The sequence below is a fragment of the Bos grunniens genome, chromosome 4, assembly GCF_055505025.1.
Source record: "Bos grunniens cultivar Pamir isolate PY7600 chromosome 4, Bosgru_T2T1.0, whole genome shotgun sequence".
Taxonomy (NCBI): domain Eukaryota; kingdom Metazoa; phylum Chordata; class Mammalia; order Artiodactyla; family Bovidae; genus Bos; species Bos grunniens.
Window position 1 is genome coordinate 26,957,516 of NC_141168.1, and position 14,788 is coordinate 26,972,303.

Consider the following 14,788-nt stretch of genomic DNA (forward strand, 5'->3'; position numbering starts at 1 on the left):
TTAGATATATACCACCCCCTCCCATTCGCACACCACCAGTGGGGGCCACTCTACTTCTCTAGATTTGTAGGATTGCAGAGGGTGGGCACACATCCATTTGTTGTTTAGTCACTAAGCAATGTTCAACTCTTTGTGACCCTGTGGACTGTAGCCTGCCAGGCTCCTCCATCCATGGGATTTCCCAGGCAAGAATACTGGAGAAGGTTGCCATTTCCTATTCCAGGGGATCTTCCTGACCCAGGGATCGAATCCCAGTCTCTTGTGTCTCGAGCACTGGCAGGCAGAGTCTTTACCGCAGAGCCTTCAGAGAAGCCACATACTCATTTACCCCAACAACATAGCCATCTAGCTGCACCATTATCTTAAACCAGTTTCCTTAAATTGAGTTCTCTCCTCTATTAAGCTCCTCACTACTTACAGTACTTCCTCCCACCTAGGTCACATTTCGGCTTTTTTTTTTTTTTGGCCACACCTTGCATGGGATCTTAATTCCCTGATCAGTGATGGAAACTGTGCCCCCTGAAATGCAAGTGCGGAGCTCTAACCCCTGGCCCCCACTAGCCCACCAGAGAATTCTTGAGTTCAGGTTATTTTGGGCACTAAACATCAGGCTGTGTAGGCTTTCTCCACTCAGAGACATAGGGGTCTAAATCTTGTTACTCGTCAGACACTGACCTCAAGTTTCTTTAAGACAGAAGAACATTAGAAAGAGGCTAACCACTTATATAAAATAAGCTATATAATTTCCCCAAGAAATAAATGTTTATCTTTTACAGACAACCCATCATCCCTGGTGCCCACCTCCCATCAATAGTTAGAGTGCCATTACATTTTTCACTCTTACTTGTAATACAGTAATCTCCCTACCCTAGCTGGGGTACCCTGGTAGATTCTACCCCTAACTCTTCTATCTTAACTGAAATCAAAAAGTCCTTTACGGGACCCCTCCTTATCTGTTTCAGAGAAGACTGACTCATTCCAACAGGCTTCAAGGCAAGGAAGGGAAAGAGGTTGTAGAGGAGCAGCTCACCTTGTGCCAGAAGAAGGGACGAAAGCAGGAAAGAAGGGGAAAAGCAACTGGCCTTTTACAATAGTGGCTATAGCGGCAGCAAGACTGTAAATAAGAACTTAGCCTCACCTGGGCTTTAATCCCAGAGTTGCCATTGACAATGTATTTCTTCTTGCTGCTCAGCATAATGACATTATCAGCCCTACAGCCACCTCTCCAGTCCAGGGACCCTTGTGGCTAGGCCTTTAAACTTTCCTCATCAGCAATTCTGTTGGCTCTGGTTCCAGCTAGTTCTGTATGTGTGTGCGTGCGTGGTGGTGGTGGTGAGGGGGGGTTTGCCTTCCCTGGAAACCCTGAAGCAGCTCCAACAACCCCTCCAGCAGTAGAGCCCAATTTAATAAGGCATTTCTGTTAGTGGTTCATCAGCCATTCCTAATTCTGGTGGCTGTTTTGCTTTTATTATTTTTTTTCCCCTAAACACCTAATTACATGGATCCTCTGACCTCTAAACCTTAACAAGTCCCTTGACAAGGCCCAACTTGCACGCGCGTAACAATAGCTTATTTATATAACTGGTGTACTTTTCTTTTGCCTGCTATAATTAACTTGCTAATTAGGTTCCTTTTTAACCTTACCTCCTCCTTTTCCAAGTCAGATGACTTTAGTTAACCTAGTCTCATTAGAAAAAAATTAACAGAGGCACTAAAAGCAGTGAGGAATTTATAAAAACGGTAAGAAAAAAAAATGGAGCCAAGTACTCAGGCAGGCCCTAACCTACACTCTGTAGCCTTCTGTTGGTCAGAGTGGGGACACTGGTTTCAGGTCTGTTACCAGGAAAATCAGCTTCCACAGACCAGTGCTTTACTCTTAACTGTGCACCTTTTTATGCAGGTTTTGACATCTCGTTTCTAGTCCCATTTGAGGAGTGTTGCTGATTAAGTGTCCGGTGATCTGCTTGCCTTTTTTTTGTCATTATCCCCATTGACAAATTAGGAAAATACAAATGTACTGAGAGAACAAATGATTTGCTTGAAGTCTCACAGCAAGCAAGGAGGACTAGAAAGTGAGCCTGTGTTTATGTCAGAGCCGAAGCTCGCTCTACTACACCAAACCCTGTGATACTGATCTGAAGATCAAAAACTTCCCTGGTCCTAATTCAGGGTGTACTCAGCCCCACCTCATTCCTCTTAATTTATCTTGCTGTGTTGTGCTTAGTTGTTCAGCTGTGTCCGACTCTGCAAATCCATGTACTGTAGCCTGCCAGGCTCCTCTGTCCGTGGGGACCCTCCAGGCAACAATAATGGAATGGGTTGCCATGCCCTCCTCCAGGAGATCTTTACAACCCAAGGATTGAACCCACAACTCCCACATTGCAGGCAGATTCTTGATCAGCTGAGCCACCAAGGAAGCCCTAATTTATCTTAGATTTATTTAAAATTACTCCTTAAATTTACTTTCTTATTGGATTAGGTTTTAGAAAGGATATCATCCCAGATTATCTTGAGGCTCTGATCAAACCACAGTTCTGAAATGGCTAAATCATATAAGGATCTGAAATCTAGCAGCCTTTTAATTAGCAACTTTGTCCAATGTCACTACCAAAAATTGAAATGGAAATTAAATGAACTCAAATACAGCTATTCACTGTCATCCACAACAATCTTGGTCTCTTATTCACAATTTCAGGAAATGAGACACACCAGTATTTTTCTGCTTGCTTGATGAGTTTCTAATCTGCTCCTCCTAACCAAGGATATGCACCCTAGTACACTCAGCTGGTTCCTCACTCAGATGAAAAGGAACTCCTGGTCTAATGCCTTAAGTTCCTGGGCCTGAGCAAAGGGAGCTGCAGATCTACACCAAACACAACCAGAAGACATTTTAGATTACTATTACTGACAGGAAAAGCCTTACCACTTAACAAGTTTATTTACCAAAGTAATTCTCAAATTTTAGATACATCAAAATCACCTAGAGGGTTTATTAAAACACATTGCTAGGCCCTGCTCCAGAGCTTCTGATTTAGTGAATCTGGGTAGGGCCCAAGATTTTACATTTCTAACAAATTTCCAGGTGATGCTGATGCTACTGGCCTGGGGACCACACTTTAAGAACCACTGCTGGAACACTCCAAGCATGATTAAAGTCACCGTAATTCTTAACTCTCTCCTTAACCAACCATGTTATCCTACCTATGGCTGTAACCATGGAGCATATTCATAGGCAAAAAATGTTATTTCAAAGATCAGAGAAAGGAATGAGGTGATCCTTTCTTTATATACAACATAGGACATAAAGAGAACTGGATCTAATTCCGATTTCCACAAATTAAGTCTAAGAATAGATGAGTAATGCATTAAAAAAAATCAGGACTCATGGGGAGGATAGAAGATTTATTTACCCTACAGAGGAGCACATCAAGAGAAACAAATTAATTCCTTTTCAAATACATAAAGTAGTACTACAACGAATGGTGATCAGTGGTTCTCTCTCTGTATCTCCATTTCTTAACATTTCCAGTACTGAACATCAGTAACCCTGATTTGTAAAATAAGAACAATAATACCTACTTTGTCTGTCTCAAGTGTGTGCTGTGAAAATAAAATAACGTATGTGAAAAGGTTTTGGAGGTGACACACTGGTACACAAATATAACATATTAACATTTCTATTTTTTTTAGAAATGTTCTAAAATCCATGGACTCTTCACCTAGAGTCCATGGATGTCCAGATGCTCTAAAACAGAATATGAAAAGTTTGTGTGTCTATTTTCCTGGGGAGTGGGTCCACAGTTTTCATCAGTTTCTCAAGTGGGTCTCTGCTTTAAGTGTCAATTTTGATCCAGAATTACAGTGAAACTACCTCTACTATCATTTAGCAGATACCTTAAAGGTTTTCGTCCCACTTCCAAGTAGATATGGTTCAAGCATTCTTAGAGACATTGCTCCCTTCCAAGCCAAATGAGCTGTTGGAACAAATTCTTCAACTATAAAAGGGATTACTTCTAGCCAAAAGAAAATCAGGTAACCAGCTGGCTGGGTACTCAATCAAGAAAGAGAATCAGATTTCCTACGGAAAAGTACTAGGTACTACGAAGAGCTTAAGTGGGAGGAGGAAAAATTAAGATGTAGAAACTTAAAAAAAGGTTACTGCTGATCTCCATGCTCATAAGAGAGGAGGTATTTTCACCTACCACTAGGGACTAAAAATTTCTCAGGGGAAGTGAAAATATATTAATAAGGACAATCTTTAAAAGGATGAGTTTCCCAATCTTTTAGCAGTTAAACTGCCTGAACAAGCTATATGAAAATAGCTGGGGAGCAGAGGCTCTAGCAGAAGTTTTCCAGTGACTGATGGAATAGTAACTCGAAGGTCTACTTGTCAAGTCTCAAGAATGTTCTTCAGATTTCGTCCTGGCTTATTCCCTGCTAGGAGTCAGAGATGTGAGTACTATCAGCTGCTGTTTGTGGTCTTGAGTCCTCTCTTCTGAGGGATATGCCAGTCCCTTTTTGCTACAGATCATTTATAAGAAGGGAGGTATTATAATCCACCTTTTCTGCTAAATTTTCCCCCTGAAAGAAAGTTTGAGAGCCTTGTCATATTTCCTTCGGGGGCAAGGATAGTCCTCAGCAGAAAGTTCATTACGTTAATATGTAAACTGGAACATGAGTCATTTGTGAAAAGCTTTCTTCGATCAAAATTTTGACCCAATGTGAGAACTGGCACCAGGGTTTCCTCTTGGGGATTAAAAGGTACTCCAACATGTCACAGGTAAGGTCTGGAAATCTATAGGCAGTACGCTAGAGAATGCTCAGTGGCTCATTTTGGTGACTAAGTAGATACTGGTGGCAGCCTAAAAGAAGCACTTCCAGACCAGGTCAGAAATGAACAACTGTGATATCTGAAAGCAAGCCTCAAGAGGTTAATCTCTGGCAAGGGAATAATTCAGAGGATAAAACTGAGTTATTGACGCCAAGCCCCTCCCAACTTTGTCTCATCATTGCTAAAAAAAAAAAAAAAAAATCTACTGATCAAAGATATTTTCCTGATTTTTGAGAGACAGAGACCAGGAAATTGCTAAATAAAAGAGGTGCCATGTTGAAAACAAAGCAGAGTTGTACTTTATTAAAGAAAATTTTCTAAAAGCTGAGAATTCTTAGGTCGTATCTCTTGAGCAGTAGTCACAATAACTCCTTTAGGATAGTTATCCTGTTCAGGTAAATTAAGAGAAGGTGAGGAGGTGAAAGTCTAGTGGGAGCTCCTCTTGAGAAGATGTGCTTGGCAGGTAAGACAGCGAGGTATATTATTTATGAGAATAAGAGTTACTGTAAAACTTGTGTTGACTGAGTTGACATACTAGGGTTCTGTGAAATTCTTCTGTAATATTCTCTTATAGAAGTAACAAAGGTTAATATCTTCATGCGGGCTCTCACTTAAGAAAACCAGAATTCCTATTTCCCCTTCTTGATATCAGTGAATGGCTGGAAATTCAAAAGCAAACTTAAAAATCCAACTAGAGGGACTTCCCTGGTGGCCCAGTGGCTAGGACTCTGTGTTCCCAATGCAGGGGGCCTGGGTTCAATCCCTGCACAGGGAACTAGACCCCACACGGCACAACTAAAGACCCAGAGTAGCCAAATGAATAAAAATGTGTATTCATAAAGAAATTCAACTAGAATTATTATTTGAATTTTTTCCCGTTATTCGAAAACACTATACTATTTGAAATAAGCTTGTGGATGGGTAGGATTTCTTTAGATCAAATGTTTTAAAACTGAGTACAAGGTTCTGGAACAACACTAAGAACAACAACAGGAATAACCCTAACAGAAATAATAACAGTTGGTATATGAATCGAAATGTGGGCTTATCAGTTGGGCCTCGGTTAGGTCTACTATATACTCAGACTCATTATTGGTGGTCACTTATGTAAGTCCACGATTCCATAAACATTGAAAAGAACTTGGAATGTGTTGAATATAGTCTATGCAGTTTTCAATAGGGAAATATATATACATTATACATATTTTATGGGGCTTCCCAGGTGGCGCTAGTGGTAAAGAATCCACCTGCCAATGCAGGAGATGCAAGAGACATGGATTTGATCCCTGGGTTGGGAAGATTCCCTGGAGGAGGGCATGGTAACCCACTCCAGTATTCTTGCCTGGAGAATTCCATGGACAGAGGAGGCTGGCGGGCTAAAGTCCATGGGGTTGCAAAGAGTTGGATACGACTGAAGCAACTTGGCATGCACACATACATATTTTATACACACATACACATATATATATAAACTACAAATTGGTATATAGACTGTAAGAAATCAGGCTAAACCTGGAAGAAAGCAGTTAGGAACATAAGGGTGATCGCTATTTTTATATAAAAAACTAAAGTTGGATCAAAAATACTAGGTTTTATGTGCTGGTTCTTATCAACAAATAACTCATTAAAAACATTCATCAAGCAAATAAAGTATTTTAAAGAATAGTACCAAAAGAGCTATATAGGGACTTCCCAGCAGTCCAGTTGTTAAGACTCGGTGCATCCACTGCAGGGGGCATGGGTTTGATCCCTGGTTGAGGAACTAAGATCCCACGTGCCCAGCATAGCCAAAAAATAAATTAATTTAAAGACAGTTTTATAGTTCCTGCCTTTTAGAAAGACATGTACAAGAATACTTGGGGAAATGTTTTGACCGGCAGGAGAAAACTAGGCAGACAGGGGATAAACTACTTAAATCTTTTCAGACTTGAGAGACAGAGAGCACATCATTTCCACAAGTTGTTTTTGTTTTTTTCCCCTCTCTCTATTCTTTTTCTTTACCCCCATGAGAAATAAACTAAGCATCTACTTGTAAACAGAATGCAAAGCAATCACAGTGTAACACAATCCATGCAGTATACCAGGAGCAGTGGGGAAGCTCCAGCCCAGCCCAGACAATCAGGCAACAGGCCCTTCCAGCTCACTCATAATTTAAAAATAATTTTTAAAAAAGAAAAAGGAAAGAAAGCAGCAGGAGTGACCCAGGAATTAATCAGAAATTACAGTAATAACTGTTTTCCCAATCACAGCTCTTGGGAGGGACTTCTCACAACGATCCCTATTCTTGTCATTATCAAGAAACAGAGGGAAAAGCAAAGTGACCAAAGAACTCACCATCCACTCAGGCACGTGAAAAGCTGAGGCGCCCTCATTACCGTCCCCATTCTCCATAGTGCAGGCTTGGGTAATCTATGTCCTGAAGCAAATGGGAAAGCTGGCTTGGAAACGCCCGAGTTAGATTCTGAGTGTCCAAAAAGCAGAGCCAAATCTAGTGATTCAGGAGTTCACAGTAACTAGCAGAAGCTGCATCCCCTTTAAAAGGCTTCCTATTAAAATCAAGATCATTAGTCAACTGCCTGACAAGCCCCTTGACTGGCCAGCTGCAAACCTTCTGCTTCTGATTCAAAATCAGAGCAGATATAAGGTTCTACACCCAGGCACTGAACTTTCCATGGAGCACTCACTATTTAATGCTACCCAAACAGTATCCCCTCCTCCCCGGTGGGGACTTTCTGTAGCAGCAGTCAGGCTTCCTCTTTTTCCCTGTGTATAAGGCACTTGTTAACTTTCTCCCGCCCCTCAGGATGCGTCACTGGAGGTGCTGATACCAAGATCAATAAGGATCGAGGTCAAGAAGGCACACCCATTTCTGGAGAGTTGCTTGATTTGGATCTGCATGGTAAACAGGCGTTTCCTTGAAATCGAGTTCCTTATGGCTTTCAAGTTTAAACTGTTATGCAGAAGCTCCCCATCTGCTCACACCAGGGGTCTGGCACCAAACCCAGGCATATCTCAAGTTAAATTCTTACTGCACAGGAGATTCGGATGGAGCTGGAGAGGATCTCTGGCAAAATCAAAACTTAGACGCTCTAAAGAAAGTTCTAGGACCACGGCTCCCTCTGCTGGCTTGCTGTGCTATGCACATGGAAGTCTAAGGGCCTTTAGCTACAGAGATAAAGATGCCCACTATAAATTACCTGCTTCCCTGAGGCTAGTCAGGAGCTACCAAGAGTAGGTAGGTTTAGGGGAAACCAGCACTTCCAAGTCAGACTAGTGCTGTCTCTTTATTTTATGCACAGGAGTTTATGCCTCCAAATCCCCTATCCCTCTTTCACTTTCCTCACTGGTAACCAGTCCCATCACTTCATGGCAAATAGATGGGGAAACAGTGGAAACAGTGGCTGACTTTATTTTTGGGGGCTCCAAAATCACTGCAGATGGTGATTGCAGCCATGAAATTAAAAGACTTCCTCCTTGGAAGAAAAGTTATGACCAACCTAGACAGCATATTAAAAAGCAGAGACATTACTTTGCCAACAAAGGTCCATCTAGTCAAGGCTATGGTTATTCCAGTGGTCATGTATGGATGTGAGAGTTGGACTATAAAGAAAGCTCAGCGCTGAAGAATTGATGCTTTTGAACTGTGGTTCTGGAGAAGACTCTTGAGAGTCCCTTGGACTGCAAAGAGATCCAGCCAGTCCATCCTAAAGGAGATCAGTCCTGGGTGTTCATTGGAAGGTCTGATGTTGAAGCTGAAACTCCAATACTTTGGCCACCTGATGTGAAGAGCTGACTCATTTGAAAAGACCCTGATTCTGGGAAAGATTGAGGGCAGGAGGAGAAGGGGACGACAGAGGATGATAGTTGGATGGCATCACCAACTCAATGGACATGAGTTTGGGTGGGCTCCAGGAGCTGGTGTTGGACAGGGAGGCCTAGAGTGCTGCAGTTCATGGGGTTTCAAAGAGTCAAACACGACTGAGTGACTGAACTGAACTGAACCACTACAGGGACTTCCCAGGTGGCGCTAGTGGTAAAGAATCCACCTGCCAATACAGGAGCTGCAGGAGATGTGGGTTTGATCCCTGGGTCAGGAAGATCCCCTGGAGAAGAAAATGGCAACCCACTCCAGTATCCTTGCCTGGGAAATCCCATGGACAGAGGAGCCTGGCGGGCTACAGTTCATGGGGTCTCACAGAATTGGACATGACTGAGCACACACACATTGCACATACAGGAATATAGCCAATACTGTAAAATAACTTTCAGTGGAGTATAATCTATAAAAATATTAAATCACTATGTTGTACACCCGAAACTAATATAATATTGTAAATCAACTACACTTCTTTTTTTTTTTTTTTTGCCACACCACATGACTTGTGGTGACTTAGTTCCCTGACCAAGGCCCTTGGCAGTGAGAGCAGGAGTTCTAGCCATTGAATCACCAGGGAATGCCCTATATTTCAATTTTTAAAAAAGATTAGTGCCGCCTATAAGCCCCTATTCAATGCTGTTTTTTATTCACAGGTCTGGTTTCTGAAACAGGATGCCAACACAGTAGTCTTTAGGACCTCAGAAGCTGCTTCCTCCTCATGACCCCATACTAGTTCCCTCCTCCCTACACACTTCAGAAATTTAGAAATAAGACAAAACTAGAAAAAACGTGACCTAATCTTTTTTCTGTGTGTGGTCAGTCATATCCAACTCTTTGCGACCCCATGGACTGTAACACACCAGGTTTCTCTGTCCATGGGATTCTCCAGGCAAGAATCCTGGAGTGGGTTGCCATGCCCTCCTCCAGGGGATCTTCCCAACCCAGGGATCAAATCTGCATCTCTCATGTCTCTAGCACTGGCAGGTGGATTCTTTACCACTGTGCCACCTGGTAAGTCCCTTCTATTTTACCTTCTTAATTAACTCCTAAAGTATATTATCCAATGAGAGTACCACAGATTTCATTTGGTCCCCTTTAAGAACCCGGGACTCTTTACAGTGTTAAGTCCCACTGCAGAGATAATTTCTCTGGAGTTGACAGTCATAATATTGTGATTAGGATTATAGGCTCATTGCCCTTTAGGGTCTTTCCTGGTTAGGAGAATGGTCCTTTAGATACAGAATGAAGGACAGGAAGCAAACTTCTAGGGAAGAAATGTCAGAAAGGGCAGAATTCAAATGACTGACCTGGAGGTCCAGACTAGAGAAAAAGGCAATTGAAAACAGAAGGGGGCCACTGGACCAGGTGAATGCAGAGGTGTCAAAGGATTAGAGATCACATGGCAGGTGGAGAGCAGGTGCAATAAGAAGAGAAAATAGCAAGGGTGGAAGTAAAGGAAGTTGTGGTCACGGAGCAGCTATGGAGTGAAGCAATGAATGAAAGCAAGATAAAGAAAGTCAATGAAATGAAGGCATGATCTGAGGTCATGGTTTCAGTTTTGATAAGGCCATCTGTGATCAGAGTGTCAGATTTGATAAAGTGGATTAAAAGGAAGACCATTCTTTTAGTGTAAGGTTTTAACTAAAATAGACTTCATTTGAAAACTACAACCTTCTTATACCTTATACTTAAAACCTTCTTTCTGTAATGACTTTGAAACAAAAATAAAACAGTACCTATTACAATTGAGAACTGAAAGTCTATTAACTGAGTAGGACTGTATTAGGCACAGGGTGTAGGTTTAAGTACTATGAATAGTTGTAAAGTTGTTTTCATTCTAATTTAATTTTACTATAAAGTGCCTTAAAAGATATACCTATAGCTAGAGCAGGAGTGAGACCCCTGCATGTGATTATAATAACCAGCCTTAACATTTAGGAGTTTGCAACTTCAAAAGGATACACAAACTGCACCTGCTCCTGTGGCCTTCAAGTTTTACAGAAATTGACTGTGTCAACAGCTCAAAGGAATCTCATTTTCATTCTAAGAAGAAGATCAACCTGAAGTTCTATGTGCCAGGGGTGTTCCTACCTTGACACTAGTATCATCATGAAATTAATCAGACAACTTGCTGGAGAGAGTATATGCTTGAGGCTGGAGAGGAAAGGACAAAAAGTTAATATGTCCAGGGCCCAAAGTCAAAAAGAACCAGAAGTAACTACAATGTGGTGAAGAAGCAACTACGATGGCAGAAGAGTTTTAGACAGCGGGCAATAAATCTGAAGCCCAGAGAGTCGTAAGGCACAGGGCAAAGAATACAGGAATGTGACCCTGCCCTCTATTCTTGGCTTGTCACTAACAGTTTTATTAGGTTTTGGCAAGTCACCTAAAGTACTCTCTTCTTCAGTTTCCTTATTACAAAATAAGAGGGAGGTAGGTAAGAGAGCACTGTGGAAGGTGAGAACTGGTTCCTTCCAGTTCTGACATTCAGTATTTCTAATCCATCTGGTTTCTCAAGGTCATCAGTCAGTCAGTTAGTCAGTTCAGTCGCTCAGTCATGTCCGACTCTGTGCAACCCCATAGACGGCAGCCCACCAGGCTTCCCCATCCCTGGGATTCTCCAGGCAAGAACACTGGAGTGGGTTGCCATTTCCTTCTCCAATGAATGAAACTGAAAAGTGAAAGTGAAGTCGCTCAGTCATGTCCAGCTCTTAGCGACCCCATGGACTGCAGCCCACCAGGCTCCTCCGTCCATGGGATTTTCCAGGCAAGAGTACTGGAGTGGGGTGCCATCGCTTTCTCCGTCTCAAGGTCATAAGAAAAGGCAATAACTACTCCTTAGTCACCTAAGTTACAGCTTATTGTAGACGTTAAGGTTCCTAACCATCAGAGTCCAAAGTTCCATCTGGTCAATTATGAGGCTGGCTGAAATTGCTAGACTTTTAAATCTCCTTTGCACCTTCAAACTTGAAATGCCCACGTAACCTGAGCAACTGGAGTTGTTAAGTTCTCACACCCCCAACTTAAATGTCAGACATTCCATCTCTCGGTTCCTCAGTGATCTTAAGACTCATATCCCACAGGTATTTTTATATTCCAGACGTGGTCTTAAAGACCACAGGCTTTAAGAGTTGGATTGTTGTTGTTCAGTCGCTAAGTCATGTCTGACTTTTATAACTCCATAGACTGCAGTATGCCAGGCTTCCCAGTCCTTCACTATCTCCCAGAGTTTACTCAAACCCATGTCCATTGAGTCAGTGATGCTATCTAACCATCTCATCCTCTGTCAACCCTTGGGTTTAAACACTGGCTCCACTACTTAAAAGCAGTGTATCTATCTTTGGTAACCTGTATAACTTTTTGAGCCTTTGCTTCCTCATCCATAAAACATGTAATAAAACTCTCCTCACACTGATGTTCAGTTCAGTTACTCAGTCATGTCTGACTCTTTGTGATGCCCATGGACTGAAGCAAGCCAGGCCTCCTTGTCCATCACCAACTCCTGGAGTTTACTCAAACTCTTGTCCATTGAGTCCGTGATGCCATCCGACCATCTCATCCTCTGTCGTCCCCTTCTCCTCCTCCCTTCAATCTTTCCCAGCATCAGGGTCTTTTCCATTGAGTTAGCTCTTCCTATAAGGTGGCCAAAGTATTGGAGTTTCAGCTTCAGCATCAGTTCTTCCAATGAATATTCAGGACTGATTTTCTTTAGGATGGACTGGCTGGATCTCCTTGCAGTCCAAGGGACTCTCAAGAGTCTTCTCCAACACCACAGTTCAAAAGCATCAATTCTTCAGTGCTGAGCTTTCTTTATAGTCCAACTTTCACATCCATACATGACTACTGGAAAAACCATAGCCTTGACTAGATGGACCTTTGTTGGCAAAGTAATGTCTCTGCTTTTTAATATGCTGTCTAGGTTGGTCATAACTTTTCTTCCAAGGAGCAAGCATCTTTTAATTTCATGGCTGCAATCACCATCTGCAATGATTTTGGAGCCCCCAAAAATAAAGTCAGCCACTGTTTCCCCATCTATTTGCCATGAAGTGATGGGACCAGATGCCATGATCTTAGTTTTCTGAATGTTGAATTTTAAGCCAACTTTTTCACTCTCCTCTTTCACTTTCATCAAAGACTCTTTAGTTCTTCTTCACTTTCTGCCATAAGAGTGGTGTCATCTGCACATTGATGTTATATAGATTAAATAATACATGTAATGGGCTTCCCAGGTGGCATCAGTGGTAAAGAACCCATCTGCTAATGCTGGAAATATGAGACGTGGGTTCAATCCCTGGCTCAGGAAGATTCCCCTGGAGGAGGATGTGGCAGCTTCCCACTCCAGTGTTTGTTCCTGGAGAACTCCATGGACAGAGGAGCCTGGTGGGCCATGGTCCATATGGTCGCAAAGGACATGACTGAAGCGATTTAGCACACACCTATGCAATACATATAATACACAGCACTCAGCATAGTGCCAGGGAACTATTTTGTCCGAAACTAGGCACAGCAGAGTAGTACCAGGTGAATTTGAATCTTGATTCATCAGTTACCTACTGTGTAACCTTAGGCATATTACTTATGCCTTGTGCCTCTGTTTTCTCATCTTTAAAATAGGGACATTAAGAATCTCTTCTTATAGGATTGCTAATAATATCAAATAAATTAACATATATAAAACACGTAGAACAGTGCCTGGAACTCATCAGTGCTATTTAACATTTACTATTATTATTAATACATATAACAATTACATTCCCCCAACACACTCAAATACATATTTTCTTCTTATACACAGTAAAATCTTTCAACGGAACCACAGGTATTTACTGGGTGCCTGTCATGCACCAAGCAGCATAGAAAGACAGTCCCTGCCTTCATGGTGCAGGAGAGAGACAGGCAATTAAATAATTACCAAAAATAAAGTGTGAAAAGGGATAAAGTAAAATTGTTACAGGATGCGGGGAGCGAGCTCCGCCCCTGGCAAAGGTCATGAGGAAGGAGGCTTGGCATACGCAGAGGCGGGATCAAGCCTCAGGAGTCTCCCTGGAAATTCTCGAGCAATCTACCCCCCAAACCAGAGTCTGCCTACTTTCTCCTTTGTGCTTTCACCTACACCTCTGACTTTACGGGGGGCTGTCCCCCACTACCTCTCTGAAAAAAGAGTTAGCTTACAGCTCCAGTTAATAATTCCTGGGTGTGACAGTGTTTCAACCTACAAACTCCCTTGGAAGTCCTCTAGCCTGCCTGAATAGGTTTTTCCGGCCACATGTGATTGTTCAGAGCCTCCAAACTGTGAGAGGCATGAGATGTTCTAAACTGTCTAAATACAGATTCCTTTGAGCAGTCAAAAGATTGATTAGAAATTGTATTGGTGAAGGGATTTTCACTTGTTGGGCCAATATTTGCTGCTAAGTCTCCATATCCCTTACCTGCTGTGTCCCTGGCAGTGTATTGATTAATATAATTGGTGTAAGTAGTAGCTTTAATGTTTGTAACCTGGGACCCTTGAGTTAATTCTTTTTCTTGTTATAGCCCACCACACCTTTGCTCTGTAGGAATGCAACTTTATCTAATGCTTTTTGGAGGCTGGCGCCTGACTTTAGAATAATCACCTTTAGAGAAAAAGGCCTCCGGGCCAGAAGATGATGCAAATCACCTAAACTTTTGCATATGATAAGTTTGCAGGAAGAAAGCCTGGCTTACTGCATGACTCTACCCCTTCCCCCATTATCCTCTATGCATAACTTAAGGTATAAAAACTACTTTGGAAAAAAGTGCGGGCCTTGTTCACCGGAATTTGGTCTCCCCATGTCGTTCTTTCTTTCACCTTCTAACTGAACTTTTCCTCTGAGGCAGGGAAGCTCGTCAAGCCTACTAATTTTGCCTGGGCTTCTAAGATCTGACCGGGGAGGCCTTAGTGTCTCCTCTCCTTCGGGAGAACGGGAGGACGCCTGCGGCCTTCGTAGGTGACGTATATTCCCTGCTTTGGAATTTTATTCAGCCTCTTTTCTTCACTGAATTTCTTCGCTGAGCTATCCTTATTTCACCACTCTTTATATCCTTAATAAATGTTTAATTAA

General features: G+C 42.2%; 1 protein-coding gene and 1 long non-coding RNA gene across 10 annotated transcripts in view; one reads left to right on the forward strand and one right to left on the reverse strand.

Moving 5' to 3' along the window:
- The window catches only part of AHCYL2 (adenosylhomocysteinase like 2), a 190,236-nt gene that overhangs the window by 51,915 nt on the left and 123,533 nt on the right, over positions 1-14,788 (reverse strand). For 2 of the 9 annotated variants that reach the window (XM_086395723.1, XM_086395721.1), the window contains exon 1: positions 7,166-7,577. The exons of 3 other annotated variants lie outside the window; for them this stretch is intronic. In XM_086395723.1, the coding sequence (XP_086251849.1) occupies positions 7,166-7,222 (57 nt within the window). In that variant the 5' untranslated portion in view covers positions 7,223-7,577. Of the gene's footprint in view, positions 1-1,030; positions 1,379-7,165; positions 7,578-14,788 lie in introns of those variants that run through there. 4 more of the 9 variants (XM_086395720.1, XM_086395724.1, XM_086395722.1 and 1 more) reach the window with 4 other exon arrangements.
- Positions 7,594-9,536, forward strand: LOC147373829 (uncharacterized). Its single transcript, XR_015162169.1, has 2 exons — positions 7,594-7,730; positions 9,362-9,536. It is a non-coding gene; the product is annotated as an uncharacterized LOC147373829 (long non-coding RNA).